This window comes from Euprymna scolopes, chromosome 1 (genome assembly GCF_053919585.1).
Source record: "Euprymna scolopes isolate OS-2025 chromosome 1, ASM5391958v1, whole genome shotgun sequence".
Classification (NCBI taxonomy): domain Eukaryota; kingdom Metazoa; phylum Mollusca; class Cephalopoda; order Sepiida; family Sepiolidae; genus Euprymna; species Euprymna scolopes.
The window spans coordinates 17,618,528-17,641,485 of record NC_136482.1 but is presented as its reverse complement, the minus strand read 5'-3'; the positions used below and the strand labels follow the sequence as shown (position 1 = coordinate 17,641,485).

The window sequence follows — 22,958 nt, the reverse complement described above, 5'->3', positions numbered from 1 at the left end:
TTCGTCCCGTAGTTGTTTACTCACTAACATTAACTGTGACCGGGATGATACATAAGTATTAATACTAGCAGGACCCGTGGAAATACCACAGCGGCATATTTCATATGTAATATATTGATGTGGGCATTCTGAATGCAGATCCCGCAATATTATTGTAGCTCGTTTATTAAAACTGTACACATATGTAATCTGGTTAATGTAGTGTCAGACTATATCTGGTTGTTACGGTTTATCTCTAATATCCTTATAGGAGGCCGTGACACATTTCCATTGTATGGACGCCCAATGCACAGAAGCCTTAGGATATTATCATATCATCTTTAGACAGAAGAGATGCTACCCTTTAATCCTAGCCAGAAAAACAAGGTCTATTTTAGTTTCACGCACGACCCAAAAGCGACATCATCTATATATATATATATATATATATATATATATATATATATATATATATATATATATATATGTGTGTGTGTGTGTGTGTGTGTGTGTGTGTGTGTGTGTGTGTTTAATTCCGTCTTCAGTGATCGGGAGATCCTATTTATTAAAAAGCAGGATATAAGGTTGTAACATACTACGAACTTTAAATTACAGTATCCTTCTTTTTAATAAATAGGATTTCACCATCTGGAATCTGTAACACGTACGTACTTGCGTTAAAGGTACGATATTATTAATATATGAATACTTATGTACAAAGAAATACACATTGGTTTTGATTATAAAACAGGAATGTATATAGAGACCGAAATATAAATGGGATATTCTGTGAATGTTTTCATTTTATTTATTTATTTAAAATTCAATTTTCACCCCAAACAATGCACAGTGCCATTTTGAAGTAGGGGCTTACAATAGGGGACATAATTTGCGGGGGCATTATGAAGGGAGATAAGTAGCAAGATGTTTGGTCACATTACACTTGAACTTCTGCATATCAGTACAGTTAGAAAAGCAGAATCCCGGAAGAGAGTTCAAAAGACTTGCAGTTCTGGGGAAGAAACTATTGGAGTAAAAGGTTTTCTTACACCTAGGGATCTCTACTGTAAAGGAGTGGGACTTAACTGCTTTTCGTGTTTGTCGGGGGTAGTCACGTAGAGGAGGCACAAACGCTTGCACTTTGTCAAAGCAGTCATCATTTAATGTTCTCAATGATATATATTCCGTTGGGAGAGACGATTACTCTAGGCGAACTAGCAATTTTATCTGCAAGATGACCTTGTTTGCTCCTGTTCGGCCGTGACGCAGCTTCTTCAATATTTCTTCGTGCAACATTGCTGGCTCTTTTTAAGTTCTGTCAGATCACACGGTATCGCGTGTTCTACTCTGATTGTAACTCGAGGTTATATAGATACATTCGGAAATCTGAGCGCAATAGGCGATGAGACAAAGTAACTGTTTGGCCTTTTCGCCACGAGCACATTTCGTCTTCAATCAATGAAATATATCTCCTTTCTAACTGAGGCATTGTTTTATTATCGTCCCAATCCAGAGTGCAGTTATTTTGTGAGTTGGACATCATCGAGAGGAGACAAGTAAACAGCGAGAAAGCAACACGTAGCTTCAACAGTAGATTATATATATATATATATATATATATATATATATATATATATGTATATATATATATACATATACATATATATATACATATATATACATATATATACATATATATATATATATATATATATATATATATATATATATATATACAGGACACTGCATATACAAATGTAGGGAAATTTAGTAGTATTTTATTGTTATTCAAACATTTATTGGTATGAAAATATAGGTTGTTTTTTATCAGTTATCTTAAAACTAACGATGAATAGTATAATTTTTAAAAGAAATGTTAATGTTAATTTAGTTTGGCCCCTTGAAATACAATTTATGAGCATTTTAATATTAATTTGGCTACCAGTATAGATATAATCATATATATATATATATATATATATATATATATATATATATATATATATATATATATAAAGGTATTATATATATATATATATAAAGGTATTATATATATACATATATATATATAGATATTTATATATATATATTCATATATATATTTATATTTATATATATTATATATATGTATATTTATATATATATATATATTTATATATCTATATATTTATATATATATTTATATGTATATTTATATATATATACAATATATATTTATATATATTGTATATATATATATATACATATTTATACATATTTATGCATATTTATATATAGAGAGAGAGAAATAAAGGGAGAGATGGATAGATAGATAGATATACAGATCACCATTTTTGGCCATTTTATAAGTTCTAAATCTTTATTGATCATAATGTAACAAATGAAAGCTCGTTAGAAATGTGATGACCTGGATTGTGTATGGACTATAGAGATTGAAAAATGTCGCACATTAAGAGGATCATCCATCATCCAGAACTTTTTTTGGCACTTTTTTAAAATCATAAAATATTTCAATCATAGTCATTTGTTTCCTAGTTTTGCATATTAATTACACAATATCTGATATTTCTGCAAAATCTATAGTGGAGGAAGAACTAAAACTTGCTGCTATATCTAAATAAATAAATAAATAAATATCTCTCTTCTTGGTTTTCATGCATAAAGTAAATTTTACAGTGTATAAGATTTATTTGATACTCGTAATCTTCATAATCGTGCCTTATTTCCAATGGGGAGATATAAATAACATATGGAAAATATTTGGAATCAAGTCTTCCCTTGCTGTCATTTCAGATCAGTTGAAACTATAGCAGCAAGTTTTAGTCTTCCCTTCATAAATGCCAGGGGTTTGCGATATATATATATATATATATATATATATATATATATATATATGATATCTATATGATATATAATTATATATATTGTATATATATATGCATATATATACATGTATATATATGTGATATCTATATGATATATATGCAAATATATATATATGTATGTATATATATATTGTAATATATATATATATATTTGTATATATATATATATATATATATATATATATATATATATTGATTTTAAAATACCAGTAAACTAAAATCTATATATCTCCTATTTTTCTGATTTTAGTTATGTATTTCATTGTTTTCGACGAAAACTGGCTGATGTATCTGTCATTTTTATTTATAACTCTAGTACTTCTATATTCATCAGGATCCATTTTCACGAGTTGGTATTTAGTATAGAAGATGGTGTGTCGCTGTATATTGACAATATTTTCCGGAAATCATGTTAAATTATTGCGATTGTTGCTGTCTCAACATAAGTACTATCACCGAACACATCTAGAATCTTTAACTGTTTCGAATAGCTTCACATATCAAAGTAGACCCTTAAGCTTTAGTGACATCTGGCAATCAGTGTTACATAGTATATTCGCACTCACCGTAAGCATAGATGCATATTAAATAACAGAATAAGTCTCTTTTTAATTCTATATTATTCATAAGGATTTTTTTTTAGTTATTAAAGATGAATGTTTTTGCGTTACATTTTAAAAAATTCGAATGAAATCGAAATGGGATAAACATTCCTAGTCGTTGTGACTCAACGGGTTTCAGGTATGTCTTATATTTAAATGTATTTTAAAGATTAAATAAATCGATAGAATTACTTTACTTAACAACTTTCGTAAATTACCCTCCATATTAGTTTCTATGAAATCACTGATATTTATATCAATCGCTTTATTGCTGCGTTTTCTTTATGTTGCCTGCTTAATGTAAAAACGTTGAAGTGCTCTTTTGTTTGGAAGTCTGAAAAACACTTCTACTCAGACCCGATATTCTTAAGTAGTTAGAATTCTTGCCGACGGATATTATACCCGTTAATCTTGAGTTCAGTTTTTCCTTTATGTATTTTTTTTTTTTTTTTGCTGTTGAATTTTTTTTGTTGTTTTTGTTTTTGTTTCTCATATTTATTTTTTCTTTGTCGTTTTTTTTTTAAATTTTAATTTTTATTTTTTGTTCCTTGAAGGAAATCAGGTCAAAATATTATAATTATTAGACTAATCATGACATGACTTTAACATTGTGCATTGAAATTATCTCGCCAAAAAAACTTGTTTCTTTTTATTACATCTTTTTTTTCAGCGTCTGCATTACTCATTCATTCCGCAAGTATTTGACTCCCCCCTTTCTCCCCTTCTCTCTCTGGCCCTCGATATTTTTCTCTATCACTCCCCCCCTCATTTTCTCTGTTCAAATGGTTTTATTTTGTTACTATAAAGAATTTAGGCACACTAAGTGGCTGCAAACTACAATGGCCTCCATAGGTTTATCATTAAAGATGATAGAGGGCGGCTGATAGTCTCTATTGCTTCGAGTAGATTCGGGTTCATCGCTATCTTTGTGACGGTGGCTAAATGGCTAACGACACAGACTGAACACCTGAGGGTGCCAGTTACTTTCACACACGCACTCATATCAAACCCTAACCTGACCTTGTGTCTGATCTCCTAGAGAGGATATCAATATGTTTTTGTTAAATTTTCTTTAATAATGTCTTCTCCTTTTTTCTCATGCCATGCTTTTCATTTTATTCGTCTTGTTTTCCTCTTTGCCTTGATTGCAACCTTTTTTTCTTATTTATTGGCTTTCTCCAAAATCTTTTTCGTATTTGTTCCTCATTTTTCTTCTGGTTTTTCTTTTCTTTCTTTTTCTCTTTTTGTTCATCATCTTTTTTCCTTCGCTTTCTTTTGATCTTTTTTTTATTCTCTTCCTTAATTTTCAACTTCTTCCCTTTCTTCTTTTACTCTTTATTTGTCCTTATCTTCGATGCTACTTCTTCAACTTTCTCTTTTCTCCTTGGCATCCACCGCCTGTTTTATTTTAATTTTATTCGTCTTTCTCTTTCGTATATATTTGTCTTCTTTTCTTTATTCTTTTTCTTTTTATAACTTTCTGACTTCCCACTTTTCATTTTCACTTTCTTAAAACAAATTCTCTTCTTCATAAAAAAGAACGACAAATCTTGATAGTTAAACGCATACAAAATAGCAAAAGTAATACTATTATTTTACTATTAAAAAACTTTATTAAATAGACACCAACAACACCATTATCAGAGCAATAATGGTCTGCACTAAATAAGTCGCCATTGAAGGTTACGTCTCTGTGTTGGTTTTACGAGTTCTTTAATAAGATGTGCTCTGATTAAATTGTAAAACTAGTGCCTCACGCCCTAAAATACCTCGATAAGCAGCAAACTCCCACACCACCACTCTATAAGTTCCCCCAATACCGGAAAGACTTCTACCCTGAAATTTTCTGTTCTCGAAATATAAAACTTTAAAATTACCTCCTTTTCACCTGTTTTCTTGGCTGTAGTAACACGAATGTATATATATATATATATATATATATATATATATATATATATATATATATATATATATATATATATTAGCAAAAGTACCCGTCGTTGACTGGTTTCAGAAACAGCCTACAGAAAATGGACTCTGATTTATGAAAGTATGATAGCTTATGAAAAGGAAGGGTTGTAAAGAGATGGATTCGAATTCGGAGGTATCAAAACCAAAGCAAAATATGATGAAAGTAAAAATAAAATAGATAAACCCCATAATTTATTATACTATACTTGTTCACACTGAAACACTTATCACAATATTCTGTGGATCTATATTAAAAAACACCTTGTTAAACTTTGTGACATATTTCAATTCTATAGAGGCCAGGCGCGAACGAACACCCCCATAATTTTATTATACCATATTTCTTCAAACTGAAACATAATTATCAAAGTATACTTACGCAGATAGATATGAAAAGTCTTTATTAAAGTTTGTGCCTATTTCCATTCTATGGAGGTCAAGCGCGAACGCAGACCCAACAATTTTATCATACCATCCCTTTTTAAGTTAAAACATACGTATCAACGTATTAATATGTACATCTATATCAAAAACACTTGTAAAGTTTTTTTTTTTTTAATTTTTAATTTTTTTAATTTCAATACTTTCCGGACTAGCCGCGTACACAGATCCCACAATTTTAATGAATCATCATTATGCCAGATCAAACATACCCATTCCTATGTCTCGATACATCTTCTATCATTATATGTGATCAGTTTTCTATAATAGTCAAGCATATAGGAGCCTATTCGTGACCAGACACGCACACAGACGTTCAGCTTTATATATATATATATATATATATATCATCATCATTTGTAACATTTTCTTGCTCAATTTCCTACTTAGTGTGTGTTGATGTAGGTATGTCCTCAAATCTACGGGAGTACGTTACTTATCAGTACCGATTTAGCATGTTTGGGGATGTATATGAAAACAATGGGCAGATGCTGTTTGAAAAAAAATTCAAACAGAACTATAAACTTATCCAACAATATTTTTCTCCATTCATTCATTTATTTGTTTTTTTCAAATATTTGTTTTTTTTATTTCATTTCATTGTATCTCTAGTTAACGTTTGCTAAGCAATCGACATTTCGTTTGATAACAATACTGACAGATGATTTCTCCAGAAAGCTAAGAGAGATACATCGATAAACGCATGCATTTTTATTGATTTCTCATCAATCATTGGCATCAATTTTTTGTTTTTGTTTCGTTTCATCAGCGATCGCACCTTCGATGAAGATCTCTTCGACGACGGCAGACAGTTTAAAATCGTTTACGAGACCGGCACCGTCGATAGTAAATGGTACGCTACTTTTTTTTTTGTATTTGTGGAAGGCACACAAAAAATATAAATACGCGCGCAGTATTGTACGTACACTTCATCGGTAAATATGACTTCATCCGCACTATTAAGCTTGCGGGTATCTAGAGCAAAGCTGTACCTTAATAATAATAATAATAATAATAATAATAATAATAATAATAATAATAATAATAATAATAATACGTAAATTATTTGTTGTTTCTGTGTTGTCTGTGTAATAAACTGATGCGCACTCTTCCGTATGTAATTGTTTGTAATAATGTGTTGATGTGATGTCTATACGTGTATGCAAATTAATTATTACTCTTTCATAGATATACATGCATCTTCATATGAAGCTTCCTACTTACAAAATCCAATGCTATACACACCTAGCTTCACACCTACACATACACCTAAAACTCACACACACACACATACATATATATATATACATATATATCTACATAATTTAAAGGAGATTAGAACAATAGTCTAAAGAGCAAAGTGTATTTTAATGTAATAGTAAAATTACTAGTTTAATTAAAATACAGGAAAAGAAAAAGTGCTCGTTGTAATTTAGATATATAATAAGCTCAATAGGTAAATATCCTAGAGCTAATTTAATATTTAGTAATGTGATTGATAATTTAAAAATCAAATTATAATTAAATTAAAAATCCGTTTCATAAGAAGGAACAACAACAAAATCAATTATTTGTACGATCGTTTCGGAAAACAGTGTTTCTACTGTGGTAGACATCAAGTTACAGACAATAATTATTACATATAGTTTTTTTTATTAAACAAGGTTTCCTCATCAGCAAATATTGGAAAGGGTTTTTATTAAATGTAAAAGACACCATAAATAAACCTAGCATTAAAGTAAGGCAGGTGTATCTTTTAATATTTCGCCTTTTGAAATCAGGAACTATGGTTAAAGTACTCATATAGATGCTTGCTATAGCTTTCCAGCTTATGATATATATATATATATATATATATATATATATATATATATATATATATATATATATATATATATATAGAATGCTTGATTACAGCAAAAACATATCAGAAACATACAAAAATTCCTGTCAATAATTAAAAAAAATAGTGGCTATACTCCATTGGTCTTTTTGTCTCTCTCTCTCTCTCTCTCTCTCTCTCTACGTATCTCTGCATCGACGTACACACACAAATATATATATATATATATATATATATATACATATATATATGTGTGTGTGTGTGTGGGTGTGTGTGTGTGCGTGTGTGTGTGCGTGTGTGTGTGTGTGTGTGTGTGTGTGTGTGTGTGTGTGTGTTTATTAATATATTATTTTGCTTCCAGATCATTATTTATTTGGCTTCGTAGATTTTTAGGTCGGAAACATTTATAAAAGCATGATTATCTTTTATTATTCGTTGTAAAACGTTCAAGATAAAACTAGGAATAGGAGAAACGAATCGTCAAGCGAATGTTTATGATAGAAAATTATCACCAGAAAGAAACGCCTCCAAATACATTTGAATCATCGTCTTCACAAAGCCAAAGAACGGTGAACGTAAAATATCGCTTATTCCGAAAACAGACAATGCACCTCAATGACCAGGACGAACTCAGACAGAATATGCAGATATAATGAGAGAATCTATTGATTCGTATCGATTTTTAACTATTCACAATATACATGTAGTTTTGTGTTGCAAAAATTAGTAATGGTAAACTTAATGCAAGTGATTGTTTTCTTATTTCGATCAAATTGGGAAATCAAACGTTTCATTTGTCCATAAATTCTTATTTTTATATCACGATCTTCGCATGAACCGGCATGCCCATTAAACCGACTCAATTCTGTTGCTAATATACGTTTTGGTGATTTAGCGTTATTTATCTGTATTTATAAAACTTCCGGTTTCGAAGCATTTCGGAAGAAACTGTATTACTTAAATTTAAAACTTCGATATATTACGCTTATGTTGTTTTCGACAATATCATCTACTTGGTCTATGTATTATGTAGTCGAATTATAATTGTACGAATTCACATTTACTTTTAATTAAGTTTATTTTATTTAATTTATTGTATATGAAAAATGTATATTTTCTAAAATTATATCTAATTAAAATTTATCTATGTTCTATTTATGTAAACATACATAAAATTTTTCCCATTTATTAAATTAATTTCAATGTTTTGACCTACATTTTCGGCGGGATTATCGAATTAAATAACACCGTTTACTTCCGAGGCAGTTGTTTTGATGGGTAAATTCGTTAAATAATGATTTTCAAAATTCTTTCTAGAATGATGTACTGGATAGGGAGATCACGTGGAAGTTATCAGACTCCATAAAGTCAACCTGTACTATGGAGTCGATCGCATTCGATCTGGAAAACCCAGTTCGTCAGTCTAGGTCGCTATGCACTTCACTACCGTCATCCGACAGGGGTACTGCTAAGAACAACTCTGTATCAGTTAAAACTCGTGGCAAACCCACAAAGAACTCTTAACACATTCAGTTGTGACGAACAGTCTTGGATATTCTAACATAAGTGACCACTAAAATAAAAATCATAATAAGCAAAAATTGGATGGAAAGACAATCAGAAGTGAATAAATAATTATTACTTTTGCACAAGCAGATCATCAATCGATTTATCATCTAATTATCCTCGAGTAGTCTCACAGCCTTGATAAGTGATTATGCCTATGTAAAAAAAAACCCACTAACACCTCACGTTGTAGAGTTATCATGTTAATAATTTCCTCATGTAATGATTTTACCTTAACTCTAATCCCAACATGGATATGCTAAATTATTTCGAGTGATATAATTCACAGAACCAATCATGCAACGCTTGGTATTTATGTTAAAATATGTCGCATTATTTATTTTAATATAACGTTTTAACCAATGAGAATTGAACACTGCACATTCAGTGTGCTCTTCAGAATTGAGTCTTGCTCTAATATTCTGCTCCCCAATAATTATATCTGTCTTTATACGGCGAAATACACAAACTTTTTTTTTCACTAATACCTATTTTTGTGTATGTGGGGTTATGTTTTATAATATTGCAAATATTTATAAATAATGTTTTCGTTTCAATATTTTTGCAGATCCTTCTTATGGAAACACGCCCTGGACACGACAGCCAAGTCCACAAGGACAACGTAAGTATTATCTGATATTTACAAAAATTAAATCGGAGCAAATTCCAGAAGAAGAAAGCGAAATGGTTTTATGATATTGTTTTAGTTACATATTATTGAATGCAGGTTCATTTAGAGTTAATATACATTCAGTAATACGCATGTAACATGAAAAAGAAAAGCTAGAAATGTGTCAACATTATGTAGATAAGTGTCGTTAAAAAATATGGCGACCGAATTGTATTTGATATCGTGTGATATCACTTATTAATACATTTCAAGAATCGTTCTGATCAAGTTATATGCATAATACGAAATTGAAATTTACTCCAAATGATTCTTCGTTTAATAATATTTAATACAGCCAATGATATAAAACAATTTGTAACAACTATACAGGTTTTTGTCTCGGATGCTGATCTGGCCGTGATCTATAATGTTCACCTAAATGCGCTGAAAAGTTTTAGGTTACTTGAAAGGTACTCCAGTAAGGCAAAAAGTAACAAAATATATTGAGAGTTGGGAGTAAAATGAATATTCGAGAAGATTGTTAGCTGGGCAAAAGAAAATGTTAAAGTAGAACTTGGGTTTTCACTAGCGAAGTAGTGATAGATGTTTGTTCATGGTTGAACTAATACAGCTTGATACTAATTCATGGTTATGCATTTATTTTGTCAAAAAACTTATAACTTTACGAAGAATTATTGCATAATTAAATATGAAAAAATGTTCTAAATATGAGAAGGCGAAGATGAAAGTTATATTCACTAAATAGAGCCGCATCTGAAGAAGATCAATCACAGCCAATACGCTGTGAAACTATATCAATGATCTCCCAGGGAATATTATTAAAGAAAATTAATATTTTTACTGATGATACTATCTATATACTGGTGTTTTTTCTCGCACATTTCTTTCGGATCAGTTGAGTTATACTATTAATCAAGTTGACATGGGTTCAGCTTTGGATTGGGCTTTGAAATGGTTTGTTTCGTTTAATCCTGTAAAAACTCAGCTCGTATCTTGCAACCGTAGATGTGTTCTTTTCTCTTCCTCCGACTATCAAGAATGGTTCTGCTCTTGACAAAAATCAAGTCTTAAATCTTTTAGCGTTTCTTTCTTATCAAATATCTCTTGGGGTTCATGTGACCCCCAAACACGGGCTCCGACTCTAATCAATAAAGTGTACACGGGGCCCGTTTTTTGGTTAAATCTATTCTGCTTACTTTTGGGACGCCGCATATAGCTTCTTACAGCAAATGGCTTTAATTCCTGTCTTGAGCGATTTCTATAAAAATGGCAAGAGAAAACATGAGCAAGAGAGTCTATCGATAAACATTAAACATTAAGGAAGTAAAAATTAAATAAGTCTTTCAACTTGTTGGTGATTAGTTAACGAAATCTGGGATTTGTGTGAAGGTAGAGGAGGTTTTGAAACATATTTCTCTTTAGTGAAACTATCAGATCGCAAAGGCATGTCGCGCCTGGAACATCCTGCTTTTATTTGCCGCTCTTTTTCGACTTACGGTAAAAACGGGTAATAAGCAGACCTCGAACTGGATCGAGAAGAAAGACGGCAAGGAATTTTGCTCGAATCAATAAACGACCTCACGCTTGATTGTTTGTGTTTGTTACTCGTAACAATGGAAGAAGAGTCGATGAGATGGCGAGGAGGAGATGTGTCTAGTACGGCGCTTCGATCAGCTTCTTTTCTTTTGTTGCTTTTGCTGTTGTTGTTGTTGTTACTGTTGTTGTTGTTGTTGTTTTGTTGTACGAATTCGCATGAACGTCTCGGCTGGAGATTATTCTAATAATACTATTATAAATAACTTCTTGCTTGCTAGTTTCTCTCACTCCGTTTTCTTTCTTTTGAATCGCTTACTCGCTGTTTAGCTATATTTATACATATCGAAAATATAACACGCAAACATCGGATATACTGTCAAAATAGAACCCAATAAACTCACACAGAGATAGTTTAATATTTCGCATTTGTGATTCAATAAATTCTTCGTAAATGAGTTTGAAATTTTTATATATGATAAATATTTATAATTGTATATAAAGATAAGAAAGATAGAGTTGAATAGAAATAAATATATATATATATATATATATATGTGTGTGTGTGTGTGTGTGTGTGTGTGTGTGTGTGTGTGTGTGTGTGTGTGTTTACTGGAACCTATACTATTTTTTATCATCCAGTCGTATATTCGAATACACGGAAACATTACTGTGTCAATGAGACGAAGAAACTGAAGGTACTGATGTATGATTTTAGAGATCTAAAGAATCCATTTATATATACACGCTTGAACTATTATTTTGCCATCTTGATATTTTCATATTACAAATATCTGCTCTAAATTCGTATGCATATATATATATATATATATATATATATATATATATATATATATATATACATACGAATTTAGTGCAGTTCTTTGTAAAGCACTGCACTAAATTCGTATATATATATATATATATATGTATACATATTTAGTGCAGTTATTTGTAATATGAAAATATCAAGATGGCTAAATTAATAGTTCAAGCGTGTATATATAAATGGATTCTTTAGATCTGTAAAATCATATATGTGTGTGTGTGTGTGTGTGTGTTTGTGTGTGTGTATGTGTGTGTGTTTGTGTGTGTGTGAGCGCGTGTGTGTGTGTGTCTATGAGTGTGTAAGGCACTCAAAACAATATCGGTACTGTCTAATTAAAATTAAAACAAAAAGGGCCTAAACTTGTTCCTGTAAGCCGGATTCTTTTCAGAGTCTGGGATATAAGATTAAATATACTTTCACTTGTAATGGATTTGATCCAACGGTATGGATGTTGATATGAGCCGCTATATATATAAATAAATATATATATATATATATATATATATATATACATATATATATATATATATATGTGTGTGTGTGTGTGTTTGTGTGTGTTTGTAAACTCGCAATTATGCTTATCAAATTCTTTTCTTATATATCAGGATTAATCATTATACATATGTCTGAATTTCTATGTATACATATGTGTGTGTATGTGTGTGTGTGTGTAAGGTTTTCATCGGTGTTATAGTTTATAGACATGCGTCTATTAAGCTTAGTTATATTATTAATTCAAGCTTCTCACAATTCGGTATTATTTGGTATTGCGCACATGAGAAAAGGTGGTAGCTTGATAATATATATGTGCATATATATATATATGTATGTATATATGTATATATATATACCCCTATATATATATATGTATATATATATATATATATATATATATATTGCAGATTTTATCCATATTATTATGCTATATATATATATATATATATATATATATATATATATATATATATATATATATCTTTTCTGTATTTTTTTTGTTTGTAGACGTGTAGGAATACAAACAAAATCTTTCGAAAACAAAGCTAGATTCAGCCACCCTGATGGATCGTAGACGACGAAACATATGCCAGTTGATAATTATATTTAAAAACAAGCAATATATATATATATATATATATATATATATATATATATATATATATATATATATATATATATATATATATATATATAAGCGGGCACTAGTGTGCTGCTGGCTATATTTATGCTAGTGGATGCTGGCATTTTGCAGGTTATCAGCATCAGTATTCTATGATGAAGTGATTGAGATGCTGGCATTGTTTGAATAAAGTAGACGCACGCGCGATAGGTAAAGATGAAGTCAGTCGGTGGGCGGTGGTAGACATGTAGAAAAAGGAAGAACTTGCGCGAGGCGAAGTCGGTTGTCGTTTAGTAATAGCGTATAAAACCTCTTAATAACACGTGCGTTTGTTTTGAGATCACGCCCTTGTATGCACAATGTTCGGTTTTCTTAGAATATAACAACACCTATAATAATAATAATAATAATAATAATAATAATAATAATAATAATAATAATAATAATAAGCAGGAGAAGAAGAAGAAGAAAAAAAGAAAAAGAAAAAGAAGAAGAATGATAGAGGAAATAACACCGGTTGATACTCCACTTCCAGGTTGTAGAAGGAGGATTGAACAGCCGTAAATTGACAGCACTATTCATACCCTTATTGCAAAGTCCCAGGGAGTACTTGACTCCTGGATAACGAGGCTTCTTACTATTTAAATTCTAGCGAAAGTTAACAGTTTTTATAGGTGTTAAATTAATGGTAAAATGCTGTTGCGATCAGAGAAAGTAATTTTCAAGAGTAATTGAAAGAAGCGAAGATTATTTGAAACTTTGCGAGAATTGGTCTTCTTCATCGTCTTCTTCTTTTTCATCTTCTTCTTGTTTATCTTCTCCTCCTTCTCTTCACCTTCTACTTCTTCTTTTTCATCATCTTCTTTCTCCTTGTTTATTTTATTCTAATTCTTTTTCTTCTTGTTCTTTTTCTTCTTCACTTTCTTCTCCTTCTACTTCTTCTTCATCTTGTTTAGCTTCTCTTCCTTCTCATTTTTCTTCTTCTTCTTCGTCTTCTTCTTCTTCTTCTTCTTCTTCTAATAATAATAATAATAATAGTAATAATAATAATGATAATAATAATAATAATAATAATAATTATTATTATTATTATTATTATTATTATTATTATCATTATTATTATTATTATTATTATTATTATTATTATTATTATTATTATTATTATTATTTCTCACATAGTTTTATGCCTTGAGTCTGGGTGACAAAAATTCAAAAATTTCCAATAGTCTCCAAATATTACGATAATTTTTTCAAATAATTTTGCATTATCAAACCAGCTGAATACCATTAATTTCTTGCTTGCAATGATAATTAATCTTCATTGGAATTTAGGACGCAATATGCCCCCTAAGAACCCAGTACTTTTCTCATTCATCGAGTGGAGGTCTGGTAAGCGCTTTCCTTTGTAGATCCTTCGAATTTCCTTTATGATTATTATTATTATTATTATTATTATTATTATTATTATTATTATTATTATTATTATTATTATTATTATTTACTCACTAGGAGTAGTCACACAGGCCATCGTCAAAGATTTCTCTTTGAGAACAACTTGTGGCGTTTTCTGGAGTCTGAATAACAAGAAGTCTCCCCAGATTTCTTGTACTCTCAACTTCTTTCGAAAACCGTTGCAGATGAATTTGCATTATCGTAATAGCTGCTTACGATTGATTTCTCGTTGGCGGCGACCATTGGTCTTCATTGGAATTTGGGTGGCAAAAAGTCTCCTCAAGGGTCCAGTCTTCTTTGAACACATTCAGCAGAGGTCTACATAGTGCTTTCTCTCCTCAGTTGTTTCATCCTCCTTGACCCTGCTCGCTTATCTGGTGTGGCGTCGGTTTTTGGTGACAAAAAAATAAAAAATAATAATAAATAAAAATGGGTGGAAAATAGTGGCGCAGGTGGTTAACTTCCAATTATACAGTTTCAGTTTTTATGATTCCAAATAACCCTTCTTTGTGCTTTACATCTGAAGAATTTTCTGTATGTCCAGCTTATGTCTGTAACTCATTTGTAATAGTCTTCGCATTCAAGAATAATTCGATAATATTTTAGCCGTTTTCATTACTGTTATCCGTATATCTTATCAATCATCCCTCTGATTCCAATCTTTCCAATTCTTTTTTAAACGTTATTATTATTATTATTATTATTATTATTATTATTATTATTATTATTATTATTATTATTATTGGCTCACATAGAGCTTTCACACAAGTCAACAAACGATCGGTTTGGAGACCTGTGGTGTTTTCTGGAAGCTGTGTGACAACAAGTCTCCCCAGACGTCCAGCTCTCTCCACCTCCTTCGATAGCATTTGCAAATAAATCTGCGTCATCGCAACAGCCTCATACCATTGATTTCTCGCTGGTAGTGGCCATTGGTTTGTACTGGAATTTGAGTGGCACTAAGCCTCCCCACGATCCCAGTTCTCTTCGCGCTTGTCCAGCGGAGGTCTGGCCAGCGCTCTCTCCTCGGTCTTTGGATCCTCCTTGACCCTTTCCGGCTCTTTGGTATCACTTTTCTATTGGGGAGGGGGGTATTATTATTATTATTATTATTGTTATTATTATTATTATTATTATTATTTCATAATAGTCTCAATATTTGGTTTTATTTTGTATTAACATCATGTCAGTTCCTTCAACTCATGCATTCAGACTGTACTAAATCGTAAAATAAATACGATAATATATATCCAATGGCGTTGCAAATGGCAAATAACATTGAAAGGCGATTTTCATTGTGCAAATATGTAAAAAAGACAACGCAACACCATTGCCAATTGTCTCTTATGATATTGATTACTAATGGCGATAAGACGCCTGAGGCGTAAGTGCCGGCTCTCCTCCGACTCCTGGTTGAGTAGTGTTTCCATTTCAAGAAAGCATAAATTGAGATTGAACAAGTGCAGATTACTGCATTTGTTTCCGACGTCTCCTTACGCCCACCTCCTCGTTATTTAAACGGTTCTTCTCGCTTCGTAAAAACTATTAACCGCTAATTGCGAATCGTCAAATGACAAGAATACGAACCTCAGACGCATTCAATTGTCAATCGTCTTTATTATGGCATATATTCTGTGTAGCCTTATCAGTACATTATTTTATTCAATACTTATTCGGCTTATTTAATATATATATATATATATATATATATATATATATATATATATATATATATATATATATATATATATATATATATATATATATATATATATTAGCAAGCCGCACAGGCATTTCCCGGTCGGAAATACGCTTAAATATGATATTTTGATTAATACAGATTTCGTATTTATTATTATATTATATTGAATTCTACAGGCGGGAAGTCTTCAAGAGGAAGCTCTGTTCACAAAATTGTACCTGAATCGCATCATATTGAAGGAGAAAATGGGCTTTTTTCCGTTGTGAAAAACGTTAAATTATACTTTTAATGTTTTGGAAGAAGGAACCAAAAAATTAGAGTTCGGTAGAGAGTTAACGTGGAACAAACGTAGAGCAGAGCGAGACTATCATTGACTACAATTCTGTGAATATATATATTTATATTATGTTACATCAACCAACGGGTATACTCCAAAGAGCGTCGCCAAATTTTTTAGAACAGAACTTCTAAGGTTGCAATTATTCGATTGTGTTATCCGATGTGGGGGTTTGGCAAATTATACTTACTAATGGCACTTTCAGAACTTAAATGTTTGAATAGAAGTGTCCTGGGAGTACATAATGACGTCATTTATTGAACCATTTTGAGCTTGCTAAGAAAAAGAAATTTGGAAGAATTCTCGCTAAGATATATGGTGATGTCATTAGCAAAAGCCGATCGAACTTACTTATTGTCATATTAGATGAACACACCCCATTTCACAGTTGCTAGCATCACATAAACGGTAATAATTAAATGTCTGTCTTCACATATGTAAGCATCTATAATTGCTTTTATAACGGAAAATATATGCACTGGCATTACAATAAGTATGCGCTTCTTGACTGACGGAAATAAGATTAACATTGATAAAGTTTTGAGAAGTGCAATTACGAGCGCTTCAGCTTATGAAATCGAAGCGTGTCGAATCGATTAAGAGACGTTTTGAAATGGTTGTTTTTGATGGACCAGATTTACATCTGCAGCTGCTGGTTGTTTCTCGCTCTTAAAAAGCAATCTTATTAGAACTGACTTGTTTTTTTACTCAGATTAATGTATATTACCCAATCAAATAGCACATATACTTCATCATGTTATATATGCACACACGCATACGCAAACCCACATACTTATATTATTTATCTATAGAGAGAGTAATACACATGTACACTTATATATATATATACATATACAAGTTGTAAACAAAATGTTGCCTAAATACACACAATGTGTGTGCATATAAATTGGACACATCAACAAAAACTGTGAGTCATCTCTCTACAAAACAAAACAAAAAAGCACGGGAGTAGAAGTCAGCCGAACCTCCGTCTGAGAGAATATTTGGAAAGACTTACTCATAGGGCAGGAATAGCTTGACTTGGCTTGGTTAGCTACATAAACAAAACACATGGTGTATATATAAAAATAACACTAAATCAATACATTTTTAGTTCGTTTTGCACATCCATTGCTATTTTGCTGAATAATTTGACATGGTCAACCGGACATGACATCATGGGTAAATACGAGGAGCTCTCAAGATATCTAAGAGGAACATAATTAATCAAAAGGGACGATATCTAGATTGCTATGTCATTCCATATTCGGAACAGAAACCGAATGTTAACAAGATTAAAATATCTTGACTTTAATCAAGATTTTTAGCGTTTTCTGAGCTGTGCAAAATTTGATATTTAAAGAGAATTGCTCAAAAATTATTTGTTAATATTGGACTTGAGAAAACAACCGTCTTGTCGCCAGCTGAGAAGTAGCCTTGCGCTATTGTGTTCACCAGATTGGTAGATCTCGAAAAGTAACTCTGTACATGACAAAACCAAACGGAACATCCATGAATAGAGGAAAAAAAAATTATTTGCACCAGTCACATCTAAGAAAAGGTTTGTTGTAAATATGGGATATAGAGCAAAGATCATGGGAGCATCTACCATGAAAATAAATCGAGTAAAATAAAGACGTTTCCTCTGTGAGAAATAGGCTCTAAGAAACAAAATTGATCATTCCCTAATCAACTGCGAAGGTACTTCTTTACTAAAGCAAGAATAAGTGGTATTCTCTGTGACACGTTCTTCACATTTTGTGATAAAGTTTCTCTATGTAAATGCAACGTTACAATTCCGCCCGGGGACGGGTATTACCACAAGTATTTATATACCGTGTATATAGAGTGTGTATAGTTTATAGATTGCACATAGTGTATAACATTTATTTAGAGTGTGTAAGTCTGCACAGTAAATAACATGTGTATAACATGTACATAGTGTATGTATAATACCTATGGTGTATAAGTTCTATTTAGAGGGTGTATAGTGTCTAGAGTGTAGAGTGTATTTAGAATGTGGTCTGTTACAAATAACGATAGCATATTTCTTGTTTCGCAGAACAAAATGGCGACTCTTTATTCAAAATGAAAGCTTACCGCGAGGACAAATATGGCTAACAGCATAGCCCGTCGCGAACACTGATTGAACGATTCAAACGATGACATTTTTTTTCAACGCATTTGCTTATTCATAAGAATATTAATCGTTTTATGAGTCGAAAAAACGAACGTAAATAGAAGTAATGACATCTGACTTCAGGGATAAAAAGAAAACAAAGTAACGCGTGCGAGCACCATATATACACGCACACACGCACACACGCACACACACTCACACTGACACACATGTAAATATATATACGTATGACAACCTACAAATATTTTTGTAGCTATCCTCAAAAGAATTAGTTAGGCTCTCTGTCTGTTTGGCTTACCTGCCCAATGAATTCATTCGTGAAGGAGATAAACATTTCTGTGTAGTTTATTTTTTACATGTCTATTGTATACTACTTCGTAATTAATTAAGAAAAATAGATACATAATATTTTAAAATAAAAAATATAGATTAAAACTTAATATTGCAAGCTATAAAATATACACGAGTTGCTAAGGTCTGCTGTATATGAGGTGTGTCAGAACAACCCAGAATGGGGATATTTTCCTCACACATAAATAAAACTTGATCAGACACCTATAATATAAATCTCATTTGTCTGTTTAAATGTATATATGTATGTATGTATGTATGTATGTATGTATGTATGCTGCATGTATGTATGTATGCCTAAAACTTTCGAACGAGGCGACGGATTTTCACGAGATCGATATCATTTTGTCTTGGACGACAACTATCGAAAAATTGTCCCAAAACATTAATTCCTTAATCCTCAAATGGGCAGTTTTCTATAAAGAGGGCTCGATTTGTTTTGCGAGCCATTTTTTCAAGTCATCGTATCGGTCAGATTGACTTAATTTTAACGTTCCGAACTTTCGGTCGCGTCATGGAGTAGCGGTAAGACGTTAGATTTTCTTTCATTTATTTTTCAGCCTTCGCGTCACGTGTTCGAGCTTCTCTGTCTACTACCACTTTTTTTTTTACTTAGCACACCTCCAAACACACGGGAAAAGCCGGGGCCCCGGGCTGGTTCAGAATAAATGAGTTTTCGGAGATCTCAAAAGATCTCATCGGTATGACTACAAATTTGCTTGTACAAAGAAATGGTGATGTTGGTTCCAGTCACATCTCTAAGCTGAGTACTTCAGTAGACTTGATGTATTCTCGCCTTGGAGACCGATAAAACAAAAATAAATACAAGAAACCAACGAAGAATAGTTGGCCGAAACATCGTAAAACAACTAAGAAAAGATGAGGATAAATAATCAATATGAAGCAATAAATAAAAATTAATAAATAATACTCATCTCAATGAATTCCAATTAAATAATATATACCATTCGGTACGAAGCCGACCATGGAAGATCAGATAATAAACATGAATTTATAAGACCAAACATTTCAACCTTGATCGCCCTTCGGGGTCGGTGGCATAGTTGAGAGAGACGTTGAATCTCTACGGTTCCAGGTGAGAATTGTCTGAAGATAGCGGTTTCAATCCTACCCAAGGCCGGCCAGGGGTTTACTTGGCCAAAACCTGGTGAGACAACAACTACGGAAGTCAGTAATTGCAGTGAATGCAACCAGACAAGTCAGAGTTCCTATCCGCCGGGGTTGCAATTGAAATTTAATACATATACATATATATATATATATATATATATATATATATATATATATATATATATATATATATAGTGGAAATGGTAATTAATAAAAACTGAAGAAAGTGTTCAATACTACTGTAGATCAGATATGCGTTTTATTTTTTATTACCGTATCTTTCTGTTAAGTTACATTATTGTTTCAGCTACTTGGCCGTTTTTTTTTGGCCGTCTGTAGCATCCTCAGAATCTTTCTGTAAAAGTCTGAGGAAGCTACAGACGGCCAAAAAAAACGGCCAAGTAGCTGAAACAATAATGTAACTTAACAGAAAGATACGGTAATAAAAAATAAAACGTATATATATATATATATATATATATATATATATATATATATATATATATATATATATCCGATTCAATAGTGCTAAATATTAAATTGATATCTGGAGAAAAAATACATTTATTTATTTACATTGGCATCCAGAATTTCGAAATAACATCATTTCCATTGTGGGTCACATCCTTCGCACTTTGATTCCATAAAAAAAGTGATAAATACGTTTTTAAAACGTCTTTCTTTTATCATTATGTATTGTTGAAAACATATTTTTTAATATTTTATTAAATTCATTGTTACGTTTTCGTTTGGTCAATAAATGTTAATTTTATCAAATTTTATTCCTTTTTCTTTAATATTTTATTCATGACGTGCGCAAAACGGTGTGTACACAATTGAGCTTTCCGCTCTCTATTCAAATACATTCGTTACCAGCGTGTGAACGCGGCTGTATGCCTTTCAACGATAATTTCATATGAATGCGAAACACAGATTTTATTTTTTTCATATTTCGAATAATCTAACTGTATGAAGGATTGAATTATGGATTGAATGAACACCTCAGCCTCCCTAAATATTTCAAGCGGGCATTGACTTTACTTATTAAATAATGCGTTTAATTTTCTAAGCTTTTAAATGGGTTTGTTCGGTCGCCGTCCGCAGAGAAAGGTTTGTGAAGGAGCCGGGGCGCACGAACTATGTCATGAAATTGTGAAAGATTTTAAATGTCTACGTCTTTAACTAGAACATTTTATTTTTATTTGTAAATTTTATATAAGATTTTTCTGTGAATGTGGAGCGTGAACAACACAGAAGCTAACTATGTAATACCACACCTCTCAGCTTTTCTTTTTTCGTAAATCAAATAAAAGCAATCCATAGGAGCCATGATAGCCAACAAACAATATAGATATGTTTATATATATATTGTTTGTTGGCTGCCATGTCTCCTGTCGGTTTTTAATATACGAAAGTATAGATTTATGCGTAAACTTTAAGTAATTACTTCAAAAGTGCTCAATGCGTAGGTAGAGCTAGTTAGTAATTTATAAAATATATATGGCGATATAGCTACACTGAATATTCTGCGTTTCATCCACTATAGGATTCGTCAGGCTTATGCGTAAGCCTGACGAATCCTATAGTGGATGAAACGCAGAATATTCAGTGTAGCTTAATCGCCATATATATTTTATAAATTACTATATATATATATATATATATATATATATATATATATATATATATATATATATATATGTTTGTGTGTGTGTATATATATATATGTATATGTATATATATACATAATATATATATATACATATACATATATATATACACACACACAAACATATATATATATATATGTTTGTGTGTGTGTATATATATATGTATATGTATATATATATATATATTATGTATACGCACACACACACACACACACACACACACACACACACACACAAACATATATATGGGAGGTGCATGTGTGTTATGAGAAGAAATCTACTGTAATTGAGCTAGTTGCGGCTCCGGTTTTCTACTCCCGTTGAGAATTGTCACTCTAAATTGCATACAATTCGTGTTGCCGGGTGTTTTATACATACATATATTGCTCATTTTTGCTGGCTATTCAATACCATTCTTCGTTATACTCGCAAACGGGTTGATGATTCTATTGAGCAATGACAGATTGTTTCTCAAATAAAGGTTACACTGGCGTTTATTATTTCTTCTTTTGTTTAGTTTGTATATGGCTAAGTACATTTTCATCACTTACTATATAGTTCTACTCACTTATGGCGCACTGTTGAAGTAAATATTGAAAATCGATCCATAAAATATGTCTCCTTATCTTGTCATGTATACTGAACCAGTCTTCATCGACCGATGAATTTACAAGATATACCTTGCTGCATTACAGCCACTTGAAAGAAAGCTGTCTGTGATCAAATGATTCATTTGACTGCCTGCGAGTCAATACTCAGGCGACTGTTGGAAATAAGT

The 22,958-nt window shown here is 31.5% G+C and overlaps 1 protein-coding gene across 5 annotated transcripts in view; it reads left to right on the top strand.

Annotated features, from left to right (window-relative positions):
* Positions 1 to 22,958, top strand: part of LOC145283891 (transcriptional regulator ERG homolog) — a 170,014-nt gene that overhangs the window by 84,137 nt on the left and 62,919 nt on the right. For 3 of the 5 annotated variants that reach the window (XM_080133164.1, XM_080133069.1, XM_080133019.1), the window contains exons 3-4: positions 6,648 to 6,731; positions 9,856 to 9,909. In XM_080133164.1, the coding sequence (XP_079989290.1) occupies positions 6,648 to 6,731; positions 9,856 to 9,909 (138 nt within the window). The remainder of the gene's footprint in view (positions 1 to 6,647; positions 6,732 to 9,855; positions 9,910 to 22,958) is intronic. The other 2 variants (XM_080133154.1, XM_080133112.1) reach the window with 1 other exon arrangement.